Source organism: Misgurnus anguillicaudatus, chromosome 8 (genome assembly GCF_027580225.2).
Source record: "Misgurnus anguillicaudatus chromosome 8, ASM2758022v2, whole genome shotgun sequence".
NCBI lineage: Eukaryota > Metazoa > Chordata > Actinopteri > Cypriniformes > Cobitidae > Misgurnus > Misgurnus anguillicaudatus.
This window is the reverse complement of record NC_073344.2, coordinates 24,401,794-24,424,783: the sequence shown is the minus strand read 5'-3', so window position 1 is coordinate 24,424,783 and position 22,990 is coordinate 24,401,794. Positions and strand designations below refer to the sequence as shown.

Here is a 22,990-nt window from a genome sequence, read left to right as displayed (position 1 = left end):
GTTACAATGGTTTTACTACAGTAACCATGTTTTTTAACTGTAGTAAAACCATTGTTAATTTTTGTATGGGTAAAGTGTGACTATTGAGAAGTGCAGGAATTAACCCAATAAAAACATGTACAGGAATTCAACTTTAATTTCAACACTAAAATAAACTTGTAACAGACTGGCAGTATCCCCCACACAAACACGAACTCATTATAATGACCAGCATAACCATATATGTTTACTATAGCTATTTATTATCATTTATTAGTTAATTAATGAAGCACATTTACCTCTGTAAAGAGATGTAATCAGATTAGCTGTGTGAACACATTATTACTTATCAAAATAAATGGTTTAATGAGTAAAATTAACATACTGTAAATAGGCAAATCATTAGCCTACTGATTATTTTACACATGAATACTTTCAAGTTTCTTATGTTTTTTTAATGATATGTCCCTGAATGTCCCCAAAGGGAGGCTATGCTCTCACAGCGAGGGCGTACGCGCGCGCGCGCGCACACAGACACACACACACACACACACACACACACAAGGATAGAGAGAGAGAGCTCGACACGCGTGTGTGTGTGGAGGCGGAACTTGTGCGCACTCATTTATTTCTTGTGTCTTCACATCAGTGCGCAGTGTAGTGCGGCACGCGCGAGGGTACACAACACGCGACTTTCTACACAGCTGACAGTGAATGCAGAAATAAACATAAAACATCTGCTTTATACAAACACTACACCTCTGATGCGGCTTTATATCCATTGGCATCAAGACAGCAAACCGATTACTGATCATTACACAGGATGATGGAGAGGAAACTTATCTGAATTTATATTTGTCCTGCTTCAAATATGGTAAGTGCATACTCGTATTACTAACTGGTTTGTTGTTTTATATTGGTACGGTATGTAATATTATAAAAACAGCTATTATATCAGGTATCTTTTTGTTACATCACGTTGAAGCGCGTATTTTTATTTCAGTATTTCTAAATCATTTTTTTTATTATTTGGCCGTGTTGACAAAGTCACTATTACAGTAACAGGTAAACATGTCAATTTTTAAGGATGTTTAAAGACCAAGATATCTTTCATATGCAGTAACAAAATAACACAAGTTCTGTATTTAGTTATTTTGCTTTAGTGTTTTCTTGTTTGTCATTATATTTTAGACAGATTTTGCAAAACACTTCACCAAACGATTTTATTTAAAACCATTAATTTGTAATTCATGTAAAGTTATTCAGGTGAATTTTTCAATGGGTCCTTTCATAAATAAGGATACTTAAAAAATTCTTGGCAACATTAATAGTCTCATTGCACCAGACTGTAAAATATGCTTTTATTATTATTCATTATTTTTAAGATTTTTGTTAAAGAATTACTTCCACACACAACAATAGCATTCACAAATTGTCATTGTTGTTATATTTATGTTTTTGATATTGTGTAGAATCCTCTACAAACTGAAAATACAAACTTAATCTTTTTTAAATCAGTAAATTTGTATTTAAGTGTCAATTAGTTGATTATGAATTATAGTCATACGATTAAAATGATGTTGAATATTGATTCAGTGCATTACCTGATAAATGCAGCACTTTGTGTTTTAAACACGTTTAAAACTGTGTTTTTACAATGTGTCACTTTATAATATTAAATATTAATAGTTAATGTTGCAAGTTCAAATTAAAAGTATAATGAACTTAAGATTCTTTATTTTCCCTCATGCACTTTTAATGCATGTTTTAGAGTTATTTTTATATTATGAGCAAAAATAGTTGTGTTGTCATAAGGCAAAGAAATCCATTATTATAATTAAGAAGCAATTCTTATGAGAACAGAACGTCCCAAAATAAGAATTTGATTTTCAAACCTAAACGTCTAAACATATCTTTCACTTTCAGTCTTAGATTTTTAGTTATTATTAGCAGTTTTCTTTATATAATCATGTTTTGTTAACAAACAGATGCAGTGTTGTTGAGCTAAATTATAACTCTGAAATCACTCAAGCAGGAAGCTAATAAGGTAATTTTAGGGTTCCTTGCTAAGCATTTTTCAAAGAGAAGCATTCATCGACTAAGAGTTTCTCACACAACCCCCGTCTCAACACATTCAATACTTCACAAGATCTCACCACACAACTGCACAATTACAATTTAATAACAGTCCGAGTTCACAACACGGCAGAAATCTTAAACTGGATACTGACATCTAAAAATGTACATTTTATTTGCTCTCAGTGTATTTCACGGGTTTAGTGTTTATATCACTTTATCTTTTAAACACAAGCACATCTCCTGAAATGACATTGATAAACAAACTAATTGTATTTTCTCTGTTGTATGTGTGGTGGACTGTCTTTGGTAAATTGAAAGTGTGGTTAAACAAAAAACAATTATATTGTGATTATTTTTGTAAAAATTATAATGATTGTGGTTTATACTGTCATATACCGGCTTCTTATACTGCTATTGCTTAAATATCAAGGATAAAAATACAAAAGCAGCTATCATGCATAAAAACTTACTCTTGCAACAAATCATATTTGTCTCCAAATGAAGTCTATAATGCCATAAGTGTTCACTCTTGACTTGTATAGCTGATTTAAAAGTGAATAAGTGAAAAAAACTTTTGCATTTACATGTAATATGCTTCAAAGTAGTCAGATATTTTTGTCAGGTATATAAAAGTGCAGCTTATTGTAAACAACTACTGTAAACATCAAAACACCTATTTTATTGTTAACCCAAGGGAAAGTTTAACACTTTGTTTGTCACTATTTCTTTTCTGAGCTCCGTCTTTCTCACAAAGGCCTCTTACCATCATAGTTTTGATTACTTAAGCTAATCGATTGGGAATAAGCTGAATGATTCCTGGTCGAGGCAGAGAAAGGCTTGCGTTCCCGATCCTGAGCAGCCCAGCCACCCCCTCCTAAAAAAACACACATTAATTCCTAAAGTCCTCTGTAGCCAAAGGCTTGTGGAATGATAAATATTTTTGTAGGAAGCGCAGTTCTTCCTGAGCTTATCGTCACTCGTTTCATTGCGAGTCGGCTGGCGTTAACCCTTCGATTTAGGGTGAGGCTGAAGGCCTTGAACTCCGGCTCAGCTTTGAATAGTCGACCGATCCAGAGCTTCCAGACCCCAGATGGAAGATAACCTTGGTCGTAATGAGCAAAATATTTAGCTAGTGCCCGTAGAGGGATTCCCAAACCTCCAGAGGCTCGCGTAACGTGATCGGTAGCGAGAAGCCGTTGTCAAAGTTCAGACCTCTGCCACATCATCAGAAGAATTCTGGACTGCTAAAGATAAAGGGATAAACAAACTTCAAACATATACACAACAATTACAAAACCCAAGTAATAGTAAAGATAAACAAAATATAAAGCGCACAATTCATCATGCACTGTATGGGCACAGGAGATCTTTGAAACTAGATCAACTCCATTTTACTGCGTTTCAATTCGATGTTTGGTGGTAATGAAATACGTCTGCTTCACTGTTACTGAGTTTGATCAAAGCGAGAGTCTAGTGTAGAGTTCACTGGGGTTCAGGCCGTAACCGTATTATCAAATCAGTCGTAATAACCATCAGAACCAAACTAATCCGGTTCTACAGACTCTTTGTTTGCTAATGCAAAACTAACCCAATTCTGCTTGAATGTCGTGGCCGGTTGCCACAACTCGAGTGCTATGTGTTGAGCTGAGCATTAGTTACTGACCCAAGAAAAAAAAGATCTCACCCCAAAATTATTCAGTTCTCTAGACGTGAGGTTTTGTCGTCCACGCACAGCAATAAAACAACAATGCACCTCTCCACACTGTATCATTCATGACTGTAACACAATGAGTACTAAACACACAACTAAATAGTTTATGGACGCCATTGTGTGTGTGTATGAATAAGTAGGAAGCAATACGCACTTTTATTATTAATTTTAAATCTGTCTGGGGAACATGATGAGGTTCACTTCAATCTACACACACACACACACACACACAGAAAGTTAAGTACTTTATACACCCCCCCCCCATAGTCTCATTCTTTCACCAAACAGCAGCTGCTTCTTTAGCTGTTACCACCCTTCAGTACTTATAACACACACACACACACACACACACACACACACACACACACACACACACACACACACACACACACACACACACACACACACACACACACACACACACACACACACACACACACACACACAGGCATCAGTGTCATGTGCTGATAAAGCAAACTGTTGTTTCCAACAAAATCTCATGGCAATTTGAGTTGGCTAATTCGTATTCATTCATACGACCACATTCGATTTGCTATCACCCCTTGATGTTGAGCTTTTATTCGTGTTTTTTTTCGTCTAATAATCGTTAAAAATCTGTTGCTTTAGTTTGTGGATGTGAATCAGGGGTGACCAGTATCACAAAAGTATAGTTATAAATAGTTGCATCGTTAACACTATACAATAAGGTTCATTAGCAACCCAATCTCAAGTCATATAGTCAAAATATTTGAATAATTTATTCGTGTTCATGGACAAGATTTTACACTTTTTGTCTTTTTCGTCTCAGTCAACACAAATTTCTATAAATAGTTTTTGTGTTCGTGGCATGACTTTCTTCTTCGTTTCATTTTATGTATTGTTTTCTCATTGTTTTTCCCTATTTTTTTACAATTGTCGCTTGGGATTGGGATGACTTTTTGTTAAATTTTTAGACATCCTAACTCAAACCCCAACCCCAAGTGAAAATAGTTTTAAAAAAATCAGAAGAAAAACATGTAGAAACCAATACATAAAAGTACATCCTAACCCAAAACCCCAAATCTAACCCCAACCCCAAACAATAGGAAAAACAATGAGGAAAACAATACATAAAATGACACAAAAAAAGAAAGTCGTGCCACTGACACGAAAAAAAAAAACTATTTATAGAAATTCGTGTTGACTGAGACGAAAAAGAAAAAAAACCCAGAAAATCATGTCCATGAACATGAATAAATTAATCAAATATTTTGTGACTATAACACGACTTGCCATATGATTGTGTTGTCGTTAACATTACTTAACTACATTAGTTAACATGAACTAATAATAAACTGCACATATACAGCATTTATTAATCTTTACTAATTACTAATACTTTATTAAAATCTTGTTAACGTTATGCACTGTGAACTAACATGAACAAACAATTAAAAGCTTTATTTCTATTAACTAACATTTACAAAGATGAATAAATACTGTAACAAATGTATTGATCATGGTTTGTTAACCATTAACTAACTGTTAACTAACTTTATTGTAAAGTGTTACCGTTACATTAATATTTTTTTGTGTGAAAAAAATCAGTTGAACTGAATACTTTACACGTAAAATATATTTTTTAGTTAAATTCCTAATGCATATTACTTGCATGTTTATTTAGAAAGTAGCCTATACATTCTGGCATTTACAATTAGCAAAATTAATGTGTATAGTATATGAATGATAGGTCATCGTAAAGAGTATTATATTTGAATTTAACACATTAACTTTGATTATTTACATTTATTATTAAGAATTTAAGTCTTGCATCAGAGCACATAACATAAACATTTATTTGAATTTGACAGATGCTTTTATACAAATGTACAGTGAATTTACGCTACACATTTGTTTCCATAAAATCTTGCTTATATGTGAATAATGCTTTGATTGGGATTTTTATGACACTGATGTTGTTAATTGCTCTAGAAGGGATTAAACACTTGATGGTCTCTTATTCATTCTCACCAAAAACAATTCATCACAACATCAAACTTTATTTTCACCTAAGTAATGATGGGATTTTTTGAGGATTAAGTGCATTCTCGTCTCAAAATCATTTTGCAAAGGTGGTGACTGAAAACTTGGATGGCAGACAATCCAAACAAATTGGTTCTCTTGAATAAGGACGTAATTTTCCTTCTTTCTGCTGCTTGGGCAAGTTTATACACGCAAAACGCCCTGGGGGAAAATAAGCAGGACATTTTTCAACAGGTTTCTTTGATAAAGAAATATATAATTCGGTGTCTGTCTTTTATAATTTAAGGCAGGGATTCTAGCATTAAAAACATGTCTGAGGTTAAAAGTTCAGCAGTGCAAACTGAATAAACTATATGTAGTATTTGTGATGGTTGTCAATTTTTGATGACGTATCACTTGGGAAATGCTTATATACGCCAAATAAAATAAGAAAAATATTTGTAAATATCTATTTGATAGTATGTTTATGGCAGAGAATAATTAAAGCAAACATTACTATTACTGATTTCATACAATCTGCATTAGACATCTGTACAAACCTTAAAATATTACATTTTAAGATTTACTATATCTCTAATATAAAATCAATTACTTATAACTGTCCTTCAAAACAAAAAAATTGTGAAATGTTCTGACATCCAGAGAGATCTGAGATGTTGGATTGAGCTCACAGTTTCATATACAGGGACCAAAAACAAGGCTCAAAGTCTAAAGCAGTCTGAACCCCCTGTTTCGATCAGGCCAGATGTGTTACCTGGGAACTAATTTTTGTCCGACAGACCACCTTACTCTTATAAGATGACTTCTGGGAGGTCCACCAGCTGTCCCCGTCTGTGACCCGCGTCTCAGGGCATCGCTCCAGGGGTGAAGGGTCCAGCAAATCTGGAGGGTGGCGATAGAAAGGGTGGGGGATGGATTGGTTGGAGAAATTGGGGACAAATATCTAAACGAAGAGGGTCGATTACACATAAGTCAGAGAGTGGGAGAGGAACCCGTGTGTGGGGTGAGGGGTTCCTTCCATACAAGCTGGCATGAAAAGTTGGCTTTCTCTTCTCTGAGGCTGTCATGTGGAAAGCAGAGCCCACCATGGCAGGCGGTTAGTGTTACACACATACATGGTGGCCAAGATCACGCAGCCGCGCTCGGGCCGGGCTCTTTAATAACAGCAGCCAATAAATTAAAAGTCTATCTTGAGGATGGAAAACTGATAGCTTGGTGTTAGTGGGAGATGAGGCTTTTCCACACACTAACATATTTTGTAGTATTCATTGCTTTAGTGGTTGACATGAAAAATGATTTATAATTCAGGGTGTTATGATTTCTCTATTTAAACTAGTTTAACAGTAACTATAATAATAAATTATAAATGTAACACTAAGCCTGGATGGGTGCAAAGTCACAATAAATATTGATAATATTTATTATGTTTTACATAATGGTAATCTCAATGTAACAAATGCAGCTTAAAGTTAAGACAACAGTTTTGCAAGTTAATTCAACCTACTATTTTAAGTTTTGGCTTGTGAGAAGTTGACATAACTTATAAAATCAAGTTGAAATTGTTTAACTTATATTTTTATGTTACGCTAACCTAAAAAATTGATTCATTAATTGACTGATTAATTCATTTATCTTAGTATTTTAGTCTGCGTATATGCACGTTCTAAATATAAAGACTAAATTAAATAAAATTAATAAAATAAAATAAAATTGTAATGCCTTTAATTTCCGTATCATTTAACCCTTTAAAGTTCCAATTAACTATCAATGAACTAACAATACTTATTGCATTTATTAATCTTAGTTCATGTTAATTTTAGCATTTACTCATACATTTATTAAATTAAGCATTGTAACGGTTAACATTAGTTAATGCACCATGAACTAACATGAATAACTGTATTGACTAACAAGAATTAAAGAGCACCTATTACATTGCTTAAAACAACGTTATTTTGTGTATTTGATATAATACAATGTGTTCGTGTGCTTTATGGTTCATTATTTTCCACATACCGTACATTGTTGCTCCAAAAATCTCTGTCTTCATGAAACGCTCAGATTTTGTAAAAACTCATTGTTCTGAAAAACGCTGTGTCCTCGATTGGACAGCAAATCTGTACGTTGTGATTGGCCTGAATACCTCTGACGTCAGCCGAAAATGTGACGCTCCTTACCATGTTTGAAAGATTCGCTCACAATGGAATTGCAGGAGTTAATATCGTCTACCTTATCAATACGAGCCCAATCTGATCCAGAAAATGCAGATGACCAAATTAATCGATCAACTTTGCCAACGCGGATTATAAATATAAAAACAAAGACTACTTAGACGCTGTGAGTCAAAAGTGGGCGGGATTATGATAATGACCATCATGTCCAAAGTCACCAGACCGACGAGGTAAACTGCTGCCTACAATGCGTGTGTTTGTTGTAGTCCAAGAAAAGAGATTTACGTTGGAAATGATAACTCGCACCATGGTTTACTTTGGGATTTTGCACATTGTTAACATGTACTAATACACACATAAAGGAAATGTAAAAACGTGAATCGGAAAATAGGTGCTCTTTAATCAGCCCAGTCTCACGAAATTTCGTTATATAGTCACATATTCTTTTTTCGTGCTATTATCACGAATTTTTGCGTTTTTTCGTGATCGTATAACGAATTCCTGTTTTCGTGTGATTATCACGTATTGGTTACTCAACTGTTTTGTCATATTTTCTTACCATTGTCGCTTCAGTTTAGGGTTAACGCCAGGCGACATATAAAAAATACATCAGAAAAAATTGTATAAACGAATACATAAAGTGACATTCTAATGCAAGCACCAAATCTAACCCTTAACCGAAGCGACAATGGTTTGAAAATAGGAGTAACCAATACGTAATAATCACATGAAAACAGGAATTCGTTATACAATCACAAAAAAACGCAAAAATTTGTAATAATAGCACGAAAAAAGAATTAAAAACAAATATGTGACTATATCACGAAACTTTGTGAGACTGGGTAGCTTTTATACATGCTGAAAAACGATATTGTTTATTGTTTGTTCATGTTAGTTAATGCATTTAGTAATGTTTACTAATGCAACCTTATTGTAAAGCGTTAACAAAATATAAATATTATAGACTTGGTCATATTGTGCTCTCATACTGTGTCTGTAAAACAACGAAAGGAGTTCTCAAATCCCTGGACAGTGACATAAGACCTGGTGAATCTCACTGGTCATTACTAGACCATTATTGACCCCTCATCTTTCCATTAGTGAGCTTAAGAGCAGACGCGTGCGACCGGGCATCTTTATTTACGAGAGTCTGGGTTCAAAGGCTGCAGACGAATTGGTCCCCCAAAGACAACTGGCCACAGATGAGCCGTGTGCTGGAGTATGTGAGCGTTTGTGTGTTTCATCTGTGTGTACGTGTGCTGGAGTGTTTTGTATGCATTTCATCGCTTTGTGTGTCTGCGTGGTTGTATTCAATAAAAAGCAGTGTAGTTTATTAACTGAAATACTCCCATGTCAAGCAAACAGTGCAGTCTGAGACATATAGGACCCCTATGCAATAAAACAAGCAAAATGAATGTTTATCTAATGTCAAATGCATCACTGAACTATAACAAAGTGAAATGTATAAAAGCAGAAGTTTTTTATTTACACAGCTTAAAAGGATAGTTTACCCAAAAATTACAGAATTTCCTCATCCTCAAGAAGATATTTTGATAAATGATGGCAAGCACACAGCAGATTGTAAAAATTGACTCCTTCAATAGTAGGAAAACAAATATTATGGAAGTATTGTGATAAATGATGAGGAAATATTTTGATGAATGATGGTAAGCACACAGTTGACGGTACCAATTTAATTACATCGTATTTGTTTTTCCTACTATGGAAGTCAATGGTTACCATCAGCTGTGTGCTATCCTACCCAGCCTCACAAAATTATTTACCTTTAGTCACATAATTTTTTTATTCTTTTTCGTGATACTGTCACAAATTTCCGCGGTTTTTTGTGATCGTATCATGAATTTCTGTTTATGTGTCATTGTCATGTATTGGTTCCTCGGGTGCTTTTTTCTGTTTTCAAACCATTGTCGCTTCGGTTTAGGGTTAGATTTGTTGTTTGCATTAGGATGTCACTTTAAGTATTGGTTTATACTATTTTTTTCTGATTAATTTTTTATATTTCCTTAATTTTAAAACATTGTCGCCTGGCGTTGGGGTTAGAGTTGGGTTTGGGTAAGCATGTCATTTTATGTAAATCTAACCCTAAACCAAAGCAACAGTGGTAAGAAAGTGGGACAAAGCAGTTGAGTAACCAATGCATGACAATGACACATTCGATCACGAAGGAGCGCGGAAATTCGTGACATTATTACGAAAAAGAATAAAAAATATGTGACTACATAATTTCGTGTGACTGGGCTGGCTTAACATCATTAATTAAAATATCTTCTTTTGTGTTCATCAGAAAAAAAGAAATTCATACAGGTTGATAATGTATGTATGTACATTTACATGATGTAAATGTGTTTCATTCAAAATAGAGGATGTAAAGAAAAAAATCGATGCTCAGTCAAAGCCTTTTGCTGCAATGCCACAGATTGCATGTGTTCCTATCTGCCGAATGCTTTTGTGTATGAAAAGTGAAGTGTGCCATTAACATCTCCGAACAGGATCGAACAAATAACGTTTTCAAACACTCATTTGTCTTGTCTGTCTGCTCAAACAAAACAATGTTTTGATAGTGTTACAGTATTTACTCTTTCTTTAGGAGGAAGTACTTTAACAATAGACAAAACTTCAGGCCAGTTTCCTGGACAGCGTTTAGATTAATCTAGGACTAGTTATATTAGGATATTTAAGTGTTTTTTACAAATATACCTTACACAAACCTATACTGGTTGACACAATGGAACTGATATATGTGAAGATACGTCATTGCAAGATATTTCTAAATGAAGGCAGCTCAAACATGCATTTTAGTCTTGGACTAGGATAAATCCTTTCCCCATAATCCCATTAAATTGAAGTGTGATTTAATCTATAAGGAAAAATGAAGATGGGCTTCTTTTACATTGATATTCTCTGTTAATGGAGTACCTGTCACAGTGTAATCCCTATGTGTGTGAGTCTGAAGGAAATGAAAGGGCAGATGGCTGCTGGAGTCACAGTTGAAATATGAGGGCTACAGAAGTGCTGTATTGTTACAGAGAGGTCACCATGCCTCACCGTTTCCCTTCAGGCAGTGTGGCGGTCACCAGCAAACCCAGCGTCCTTTAGAAACAGCGCCATATGGGATGTAGCCCTCAGCTACTGGTCAGAGAGCAGTTCAGTGGTTTGATTGAATAGTTTAGATCACAGCTTGGGTTGGACAGCTCGCTCTACATCAGACAACCATATGGCAAAGTTACGGCTCATGACTTGTTTCAAAGATAGCCGACCTGCTCCTTTAACCCGGCCTGTTGCTTCCCATAATGCTCCTGTCAGGACACGCAGAACCGTGGCTGAGGTCTTCATCTAGTGGAGGGGTTGTGTAGTAGGGCTGTGTATTGGCAAGGACATTAAGATACCGGCGATAGTTAGCTGTATTGATATTTTGGCACAAAATCATTTCAATCAGTTCCTTTTATTAATATTACTATTAACTAAAATGTACTAAATGATGAACACGAAATGTAGACAAGAATATTTTTTAAAAGACAAGTTTGTAAATGCACAAACAATTGACTAGTTCAATACATTTTTCTGTGTTTGCTTGTTCATGCAAAGCTGCTTTGAAATAATGCAGCATTGTAAAAAAAAAAGTGCAATATAAATATAAAAACTTGAAATGCATCGATATAAAATATTTACACCGATACGTATAGCTGATTATTCAGAGAGATATCTGCAGATACCGATAGTTTTGTGGTATATAAACTAAATTCTGCATATCATATTTTCAGAGTTTTATTCATTCATATAATGAGCTTTGTAATAACTTTAACTTTCAAAAAATGCAGCATTGTAAAACAAAAGTGCAATATAAATATAAAAACTTCAAATGCACCGATATAAATTATTTTCACCGATATGTATAGCTGATTATTCAGAGAGATATCTGCCGATACCGATAGTTTGGTGGTTATATAAACTAAATTCTGGATATAATATTTTCAGAATTTTATATAATGAGCTTTGTTATAACTTAACCTTTCAAATACTGCAGCATTGTAAAACAAATGTGCAATATAAATATAAAAACTTGAAATGCACCGATATAAATTATTTTCACCGATATGTATAGCTGATTATTCAGAGAGATATCTGCTGATGCCGATAGTTTGGTGGTTATATAAACAAAATTCTGGATATAATATTTTCAGAATTTTATTCATTCATATAATGAGCTTTGTTATAACTTAAACTTTCAACAAAAGTGCAATATAAATATAAAAACTTGAAATGCACCTATATAAATTATTTTCAGAATGTTATTCATTCATATAATGAGCTTTGTAATAACTTAAACTTTCAAATAGTGCAGCACTGTAAAACAAAAGTGCAATATAAATATAAAAACTTGAAATGCTTCGATATAAATTATTTTCACCGATACATATAGATGATTATTCAGAGTGATATCTGCCGATACCGATAGTTTTATAAATTAAATTCTCCATATAATATTTTCTAAATTTTATTCATTCATATAGTTATTAAACTAGTGATGTTTCTTTACATTTTTTATACACAGAGCTTAAATTCATTGCATTTTCCTGTTTTCTTTTGATTGAGAGGATATATCGGCCATGACTATCGGCTAGTTTTAAACTAAAGCTAAATTTAACATTTTGCTTTTATCAACCAATGCCGATTATTGGCCAACATATCGGATACATATCTGGCAAAATAGTTGATTTGAGGAACATGTTGTTGATGTTAGCAGCAAAAGAATAAAGCAATTTTAGTTCCTAGTTAAAAAGATAATTTTATAGTGCAATCCTTCCAATGCCCTTTCATTACAATTTCATTGATATTTCTGCAATTTTTTTAAGTTGGAATGACGATGAATTGCATTCTGGGTAAAAAGAGGCAGGCATACGACAGCACGCACTGATGTAAGGCATTCTGTGCAATATGATAGCCGTGAAAAAGCAAGCGCAAGCAGAAACGCGCTGAGACCAGGTGAAGCGCTGCGGACCGGCCGTGCCCCGTCCGGGGTTTGTTTTAGCTCACTTTACCCCTGTGAGAGGGATTTGAGCGTTCGTTCCCATGCCCTCTCGCTCTGGGACGCTCTCAGCAGGAAGCACACAGCGCATCACAGGAAGTCAGCGCTGCGCTGGGCGGCCCGTGTTTGCTCTCTCTGCTTCTGCTTTAATATTTCGTATGGTTTATTTTCTCCAGAAACATTTTCGTTACCCGTGTGACTCTTTGTCAGTCTCCCTCTGTGGAGAGTCAGCAGGTGTTAGAAAATTATCAATGTGCATCTCTGACCTGGAGAGTTTGTTATCGGAAAACAAGCAGAACGTGTGTTTGTTTATACAAAATTCAAGGGATAGTTCAGCAAAAAGTTTAAATCTGTTATCGTCTCGCCCCTATGTCAATAAAAGTGGCCTGTATGACTCTTTGTGTGAGAATCACACAAAACTTTTTAGGCAGTGTTTAATGTACACTGTAAGCCAAGGAAAATCTTACTGTAGCTTTCAAATCTCATTTACACGTCCACACGTTAGATGTGAGAAAGTGTGAAGTTTGTGTGCAGAGGAATGAAGTGCGACAGGAGTGTTCACTTTCTTTATTTTTCTTTCTTACTTTCTCAGGTTTATCTTAGAAATTACACACTTTACTTTCAAAAAAATCATTATACTTTAAAACTTCTATACTTTCTTCCTCAATTACGAAACCATTGCAGCTTTGCTGTCGTCGTGACAGTCACACGATATGTTTTTAATCTTAAATACGTCTGTATGGTAACGTCGCAACTGTTTGCTGAGAAAACAGACGGGTATGTAATGAGACATTGTCTTTGTTTGTTTTAAACATTGGTAAGGTTCCACCCGACCGCAGACATTAAGCGTTATTCACCTCGCATGCTGTCTGAACTGTCAGACTTATTAAACTGAGATCTGAATCTGGCACATTGATTTCAGCTAAAATTGTTTCCATAAAGGAGTGCATTAAAAGGCATTGCTTTCTACAAGACATTGTCTTATAGCTTTTGCTTTCTGTCTTCTCCGCTGACTTTTAATATTGCTGATATTTAGCGTCTCTTGGTAAAGGTTGAGAAATGTAGATGCCCCGAGGGACAAACAGAGAGACGAACAATTTAAAAGACAACATTTCTGTGCTGTTTTTGTGATTTAAGTTATAGGGGTGTTGCATTTTTCTGTGGTATAGTCTTGGTCGTGGTATAGTCACAAAATATTTGATATAATTATTCATGTTCATGGACACGATTTTCTGCTTTTTGTCATGTCATTGGGCACAAATGTCTTTTTTGTGTCACTTAGCACGAATTTCTAAAAATAGCACGAAAAAAGCAGAAAATCGTGTCCAAGAACATGAATAAATAAATTAATCGAGATGCCTTGAAGTAGGGGAGATTTTTCAGACTAGTCAATAAATATGGCGAATAAAAAGCGAGAAATGTACATAGAGATTCAGTTTATACATTTTTATCCAACCCAATCTCACGGAAATTTGTGTTATAGTCACAAAATATTTGATAAATTTATTTGTGATATTGACATGATTTTCCATTGTTTTTTTGTGCCACTGGAGCACGAATGTCTATAAACAGTTTTTTGTGTCTGTGGCATGACTTTCTTTATCTTGTCATTTTATGTTTTGTTTTTTTTCCATTGTCGCTTGGGGTTGGGGTTAAAATCACTTTTTGCGACATCCTAACCCAAACCCCAACTCTTACCCAAAGTGAAAATAGTTTTAAAATCGAAAGAAAAACATGTAGAAACCAATGTATAAAATTACATCCTAATGAAAACCCTGAATCCAACCCTAACCCCAAGTGACAATGATTTTAAAACTATGAGAAAAAAAAGACACGATAAAGAAAAACTGTTTATAGAAATTTGTGCTGGCTGCCACGAAAAAGACATTTGTGCTCCAGTGTCACGAAAAACAGTGGAAAATCATGTCAATAGCACGAATAAATGTAATAAAAAAATGTTGTGACTATAACACAACTTGCAATGAGACGGTAGTTTTTATCAGTATGTGTGTTCTCTGGGAATCAAACCCATGATATTTGTGTTGCTAATGCAGTTGAGCGACAGGTTAAAAGTGTCTTTTACTGCTTACTCATCTGTATTCATGCATACTTTACACATTACTATCAGCATCTCCCATCGGCTGATCCCAGAACAGGGACATCATAAGCAAAAAAAACTTTATCCCCGCCCTCTGTTGTTATTCGCTCGGCACGTCGCACCACCTGTGGTTTCCTAAGCCAAACTATGCCAGGTTCACAAATCAGGTTAGACATTGTTTTGTTCCAGGAACACGGTCCTACCGAGCAGGTTTATACAAACAAGAGTTCTACTGTTGTCTGTATCTCACTATTCTAATTATGTGTGCTTTTGGAAACCGCAGGTACCCTGTCATCCAGAAATGCTGTCAGTTCTTCAGGCACGATTAAACACGAATTGTGCATTTTTATGTTGTCTTTTAAACACTTCTTCAGAGTTGTATTGTTGCCCGAGGTGATTTATACATTTTGTATAACAAACGGGTCTGTCATTTTTCAGGACAGCTGATGGTGTAAAAGAGGAAGTATAACGACAAACTGCCCACATTTACAGGTCTGAATAAACTTTAACAACTTTTATTCTGTATCTGTAGTGCATTTATGCCATTAATTAATTCATATATTATTCATTCACAGGGGCCACAAGGCAAACACATCAGGCAACAGTTTTACAACAAGTGAGTGATATTTACAGTATATTATTGTAAACAATGTCTACTTAAAGGGCACCTATTATGCCTATTTTTACAAGATGTAATATAAGTCTCAGGTGTGCCCAGAATGTGTCTGGGAAGTTTCAGCTCAAAATACCCCAAAGTTCATTTATTATAGCTTGGAGCAAAAATATGCTGTTTTCGTATCTCTACCTTTAAATGCAAATGAGCTGCTCCTCACTTTGTTAAAATAAATCTGATTCCTGTGAACACAGTCAGAGACAATATCATCTCTATATTGTGATATGGCAAAAGTTATACAACTTGCTAGGATCTTTGGTAATCCTGGACTGTCAGTAAGTGACCGTAGGCACGGCTTTATCAGTGTCACATCACATTAATAACAAAATCAAAACGAGACTGCTTTAGTTTAATAAGGATTAAAAAAAGGACTGGGTGGATTGTTTCAGGGTGGTTGTTTTCACACACTGCCAACACACATCCCTGCTGAAAAAACAGCATAGACCAGCATAATTCCCAAGCTGGTCCATTTGGTGCTGGTTTAGCTGGTCGTCACCAGCATACCAGCACCAAAATACAACATATGCTGGTCTTGCTGCTACTAAGATGCTGGTATGCTGATGACCACCAGCTAAACCAGCACCAGACTAGCATGGACCAGCATGGGAATTATGCTGGTCTATGCTGGTGGTCACCAGCACCAAAACACAACATATGCTGGTCTTGCTGGTATGCTGTTTTTTTCAGCAGGGATGTATGTCCAAACACCTTGTAAAAAAGGTTTTGCATAATAGGTGGCCTTTAAGTAAAATCAATCTCAAATTCACATATTAATGTATGGTTTACAAAAGTGTTTATGTTATACGACTTGGCAAAAATCATTTATCTGTAAAAAAAATGTATTCACCTTGAATCACCTCGAAATAACTCAACACTGATGAACTGTGATGTCATACCTGTACAGGTCAACTGTCCTGAGAACAGTAATGGCTGCTTACGGACAGACGCAGTACAGCCCTGCGTTACAGCCAGCAGGACCTTACACAGCTTACACGCATCCAACACAGAGCTATAGTATGACATCATACAGTGAGTACATCCACATCCTTCTCTCCTTCCCTTAACAGTGCACACTACAGCTGCTGATCGTATCCTCTTTCTCTCTCACCATCAGATATAAAGTCAGAAGACGGTGTGAGCCATTCACCCGGTCAAAGCAGTTTACTGGGTTACACGACTAACTTCAGCGGGACTCCACCCAGTCAAGCCCTCTACAGTTACTCAACACACGGTCAGTCTGCCGAACAGCTAATTTATTAAACCATATTTAAAGTTACATTAGACATTTGGCAAACACTTTTATACAAAGTGACTTACGGTGCAGTTTAGTCTACACATTGGACGAGTATGCGTGTTCTGGTGATCGAACCCATGACCTTTTTTGATAAAGGGATAGTTCACCCAAAAATTAAAATTCTGTCATCATTTACTCACACGTTACAAACCTGTATACATTTATTTGTTTTGATGAACACGGAGGAAGATATTTTGAGGAATGTTTGTAACCAAACATGTTTTCCTACTATGAAGGTAAATGGGGCTCATAATTGGTCTGTTTACAGGCATTCCTCAAAATATCTTTATTCGTGTTAATTAAAAAAAACATAAGAAAGTTATACAGGTCTGACTGTAACACCATGAGAGGGAGAAAATAATGACAGAATTTTCAGGACATAATTTTATCAATAAGAAAAAGTTACATTGTCAAAATGTCTCTGATTGGTGGATCTCTGATGAGGATTATAGTTAGTAGTTCATCATCAGGAATTTCAGCAATTCATTTATTTTAAATATAAATGACACTGACTTGGAGCTTCTGCAGAAGTAAATACTGTATCATACAACCTCAAGCTTGTTGTGAATCTGAAAAAGTTTAAATAATATAACTTAAAATCTGTTTCTCTAAAAAAAATTAAATTTTTTGGTTCAGAATCTTACTGTTTTTTAAGATTATGTGTAGCGGTGATTTTGCGACTGATTGCGTCATTATCTGATTTTAGCAATTCAAAGTGGAGCATCACAGATAACATAATTTGTAACAATTTTACAAGGTGGCTAATTTGTACAATTTATTTATATGCTTGCGACATTGATTAGGTGTAGGGCTACATTACTGCTTTATTTCTAATGTTGGGTTCACACCAGACGCGTTTGAGGCGTCAAATTCGAGTCTGCCGCGTGTAGTTAGAAGCTTGAACATTTGAAAATGTGAAAATCTAGTCATCGAGACATTCAAGCGGAAATTTCGCGTCATGGGAGGGGCTTCTGCGACTCCGCTCGCTTCCTGTAATCACAGCACTACTAGAGCAAGTTCCTGATTGGTTAACGCAGCGAGTTTTTCCGCCAAAGTTAAATTTTTTTAACTCACGCATTTCCCGCAGCAATGCTCAATTCGTGTGAACTAGACGCACGAATGAGGCGGAATCGCGTCTATTGCGCTAAACGCCTCATTTGCGCCGCAAAACCTCCAAACACACGTCAACGCGTCTTTACGTTGACTTAACATTGAAACGTTGACGCCTCTACTGCAGCTGGTGTGAATGCAGCATAAAGATTATGTTTTCCCATGAGTCACATTGAATGAATTCATACGAATTAGCCATCTCATGATATAGTTACAAATTCGCATTGAGATCAGGCTGAAATAAATGAGCAATTCATTACTGCAACACATCTAACATTTAACTCATTCACCGCCAGCATATTTGAGAAAATTTGCCCACATGCATTTTTATGATTTTAAAAAATTTTTCACAAAATTCCTTGCAGTAAAAATCATTTTCTATAAATATATAAACATACAAATTATATCAAATTAAATAACTCACACTTTGCTTTCAAACAAACAATAAACAAACAAACAAACAAACAAAATGGGGAAAAAACTTTCATTATATATTTACTTTTTCTACTTAATTTACCACTGAAATATGGATATTTCTCTTCAAAAATACAACATTTTGAGCAAAAAGCTTAAAAATTTGGTTTTTGTAAAGGATTTTATGTTAGAGATCAGACTCAGAATGACTATCAAACATAAAGGCAGTTAAAATAAATCATTAACTCTTTTTAACTTCCGTTTTTGATAAATTCGATTTGGTTGGTGGATAAAAGCGGTATTACACTTTCACTTTGAAATTCGTCCAAAAAGGCATATTTATTAGTTAAATATGAACTCATAAATGATGAGATAACTCGTCAATGGCGGTGAATGAGTTAAATGTGTTGTGTGTAAATTTTTGCGGCATCTAGTGGTGAGATTGCGAATTGCAACCAACAGCTCACCCCTTATTTTCAAAACGCATACAGTAGCTGGCGCAGGACAAACATGTTGTCGTCTGAGACAACGTAGGGACAAAACATGCTCTATAGAGTTTGTTCGTTTAGGGCTACTGTAGAAACATGACGGCGACTTCCATATAAGTAGACCCCCGGTGTATGTAGATTAAAACGGCTCATTGTAAGTTAATAAAAGCAATACAGTTCATTCTGTAAGGTCTTTGATAACTGATAATATAGTTATGTATATAATATTGCATTTCTGTCAAGAGATTCTTTTAAAAGTTACACACTGTACCTTTAAATATCTTTAACACATACAGTACTGTCGGACATGATTCAGTGTTTTTTTTTTTGTGTGTGTGTGTGTGGATAGTTAGTTAAATCTCCTTCATTACAAACCCTCACACGCAAACACAGACTTTCAAGTGCTGTCTACGGTCAATGCCCCCCAACACGCACACACACATACACACCTGTTCCCCATTATCCGCGGTCTGGGGTTCTGGCGTCAGGCGTCTCGCTCTCCTCGTGCAGAGGGTCAGAACCTTTTTGCGTTCCCCTCCGTTACACACTGGCCATTGGAGGAGCGTGTTTGGGTGGGATTGATTGAGCGTCAGATCGCGGTCACACGCCTCCTCCTCCGTCCACTGGCAACCACTTCGGCCTGCAGTCCTGATTTTACTACCGCAGTGTGAAATTGACCGTTCCCTGTCAAGGTTAAAGGTGAAGTGGTGTTAGGCACGCTTTCTTCTTTAAAGGGACAGTTCACCAAAAAAATTAAGTTCTGTCATCATTGATCAATCTGTGTGAAGTGGAACACGAAAGGTTTTGCCATAATGTTTACATTTATTCATTTAGCAGATGTTTTACTTAAAGAGACTTGAATGATGGAGTGTTTTGTCTTCAGCGCCAACATTGATTTGTCAATTTTAATTTCATGACACTTTCATTGTGCTCCTCCTTGAAAAATACCTGTGATGAGAATTCTTGTAGTTTTAAAACACATATTGACATTTGTTTTCTATCTAATTAGCATAACCGGTGAATTATTGACGCTGTAGCAGATAAAGTTATTTATTCTGTATTACGGTGATTTACTGCCGTTTGTAGGCGTCTCGAGACATCATTTACTGTAAAATTGTCTGCTCGTGAAATGGATGGATTTCTAATGGGTCTGGGAAAACGCGCCGACTGCATCTCAAGCCGTATCTCGCCGGTCTCGTTTGATTTATTGGTGAATTCCAACAGGAGACCCGCTGTAGCGTGAAATAAATAACCCGTCTCCGGGTGCCAAAGGTCCTCGCGTTTCACCGCCACGGAGAAAATCAGAAACACAGCCCCGGCCTTCACAACGTCTGCCCGCCTGCTTTTTACTTTGAAGATTTTTGTGTTTTCTTCCTGTGAGATTTCTTTATGTTTTGACAGAGTCATTTATCTAGGGCGGGTTTCAAAAAGAGAACAAGCGGGAATATTAAGGAAAAGAGACAGGGAACGAGAGCTAGACCGAGATGAAGGCCTGTAAAAAAGACATTCAGACCGAATGTCCGATGGATTGGCTCTCGACTTCACGCTGCCCTTTCTCACCTGAATTGTTTTCTCATTCATAAATCAAGCGAGCTTTAAAAGTGTCTATATTCAGCCTGGACTCACTGTTAATACCTAGTATTAATATGTAACTTTCAAAAACACAAAACGTACTTTTTGTACATTTAAATAGATGCTGACGTGTACAATGTAGACGTATTTGCAACATTTAATCATAGCATTGTTACATTACTACTACTTATTACATTATTACAAAATTTTATCGATACTTTTAGCACCCTAAACCTAAATCAAAACCGTTTTTATACCAAAAATATTTTTGAAAAACATAACATATTCTTTTTATATTATGCAACGTAACAGACAGAAATATGTAAGAAAAACAATAGTAACAATATAGCATTTATAGCAAGATATTTTAAGCCACTAATACAGTCATAACTACCCAACAGTTTATTAAAATTATGTTCTGTTAGAAATAAAAAGCATAACAGAGAGACAAATGTAATCACAATCATTTATTTATTGCAAAATTTCAAAAGCAGTACCGCTCTCCTCTCTGGAGTTTATTTCTCTTTACAGAGAAATATTAAAGTTATTACTCCACGAAAACGTTAATCCAGCTTCTCTTTGTCAAAGCACACATTTTAAATTTCAAACATACATCGACTGAAAGACGGCAATGTTGCAAATCTGTGACATAGCACGCAAGAGTCAATGAGCGTTTGATATCACTACCGTAAGGCAATGTGTCGTAAAGTTTCTTAAGGCGCAATATTTGAATTCAAATTTATAATGAACGCCAGATTCTACGTTTTTGGTCGCTGATGAGAACTGGATTTAAGATCGCTGGATAAAGGGCTGAATTTGTATCTGTTTCCCGCAATCATATGAATTTTTTAAGATGTGGATTACAGCGAATGAATAAAAATGTATGTTGTGTTTTAGTGTTATTATTATTGCATAGGAGAAAACGCCTATGCAAACACATATGTCATGGCAAACAAACTAAATATTACCAAATGGTTAAATGATTACAGAAATGTATTTCATTTTAAGGTTTTAAAGTGTAGTCTTGTTTAATATTGTGTAAAAGTCATGAACATTTTTATTAGATAAATGAGTAAACTGTCTTAAATAAATAAGTCAGAAAATGTGACTAAAAACGTCATTAATATGAGTAAGAAACGCCAATGCACGCAATTTTAATATTTATGATTAAATGTTTAAATCTGAACGTCTGTAAAGTTGTTAATAAGTAAATAATTAACGTATTAATCCTGTCAACACATCGATATTATACGTTTCAGTGTGCATTAAAACATAAATAAATGTATGTGTGATACAGCCACATTATACATAAAAATACACACGTATTCTCATGAGATCACGTTGCTGTATTTCACCAGTCGTCCGCAGGCCTTTCCACGGCCGTTGCCTGCCTGATGTGCTTCTTGCTGGGTGTTTGTATTGGAGTCGCTCTTCCTGGCAATGTGTCACGGCCAGCCTTTACCACAGTCAGTTCTCTCAAAACTCGGCTATCTGCTTCTTTTCCAGGCGGCAGCATTTCTTCTGGAATTTTCCAGGGAGCAAACGGGATCGCAGGATCAACGCCATTCAGTCCCACACAGCAGGTGGGTCAAATTAGGAAAAACGCATCACCTCCAGTGAAGTATGGCGACTTGGACACTGCACCTCCTGATGTGCTGTTGTTCTCTTTCAAAACAGTGCCATAGTATTTTTGTAACAAACAATTTAAAGATACAGTCATACGTGACCTTGACAACAGTTACTATTAATGTACAATCAATTATTCCTTTGTGCTGGAATGAAACGGGTCTCCATTTCCAGTTGGTCCACAAGGCCTTCAATTTAAAATGAGTCTTTGTATTATGTTAAAGTTCATTAATTCATGTTACTACATCCATCAGGACTTCTCAGCGTATTCAAGCTACAGTCAAAGTCAATATTCGCCGTACTACAACACACACTACAACAGTCCATACCTCACAACCAGCAACATCACGCCGACAGCCATCACCACAGCGATACCCTACCAACATCCAGAGCATCCTGCTGTATCGACCAATCACAGCCCAGATTCACATACAGGTATCATTTTCACATTACTGTACATTTGAACATGCTGTACTTCCAATTAATTTGGGAAAACATAGAAAAGCACTACAAAATATATCATACAAGTTATACCATCTTTCAAGTTATAAATATTTGCTTTGGCATGCAGCTATTTGAGTGTTTGGCTTAGGGAGGCAATAATTTGTGATGTGCAACTTTTAATTCATTACGTTTAGTGTATTTAGATATGTTGGAGTATAGCTTTTAATACATTAAGAAATACTTATACAACAAAATAGTTTAC

General features: G+C 35.7%; 1 protein-coding gene across 1 annotated transcript in view; it reads left to right on the top strand.

The window, feature by feature from the left end:
* The first annotated feature begins 619 nt into the window (after positions 1 to 619).
* eya2 (EYA transcriptional coactivator and phosphatase 2) overlaps positions 620 to 22,990 on the top strand; it is a 35,105-nt gene continuing 12,734 nt past the window's right edge. The window contains exons 1-7 of the mRNA XM_055214053.2: positions 620 to 853; positions 15,546 to 15,599; positions 15,683 to 15,723; positions 16,685 to 16,809; positions 16,895 to 17,011; positions 22,165 to 22,241; positions 22,539 to 22,719. Coding sequence (XP_055070028.2) covers positions 16,707 to 16,809; positions 16,895 to 17,011; positions 22,165 to 22,241; positions 22,539 to 22,719 — 478 coding nt within the window. The 5' untranslated portion in view covers positions 620 to 853; positions 15,546 to 15,599; positions 15,683 to 15,723; positions 16,685 to 16,706. The remainder of the gene's footprint in view (positions 854 to 15,545; positions 15,600 to 15,682; positions 15,724 to 16,684; positions 16,810 to 16,894; positions 17,012 to 22,164; positions 22,242 to 22,538; positions 22,720 to 22,990) is intronic.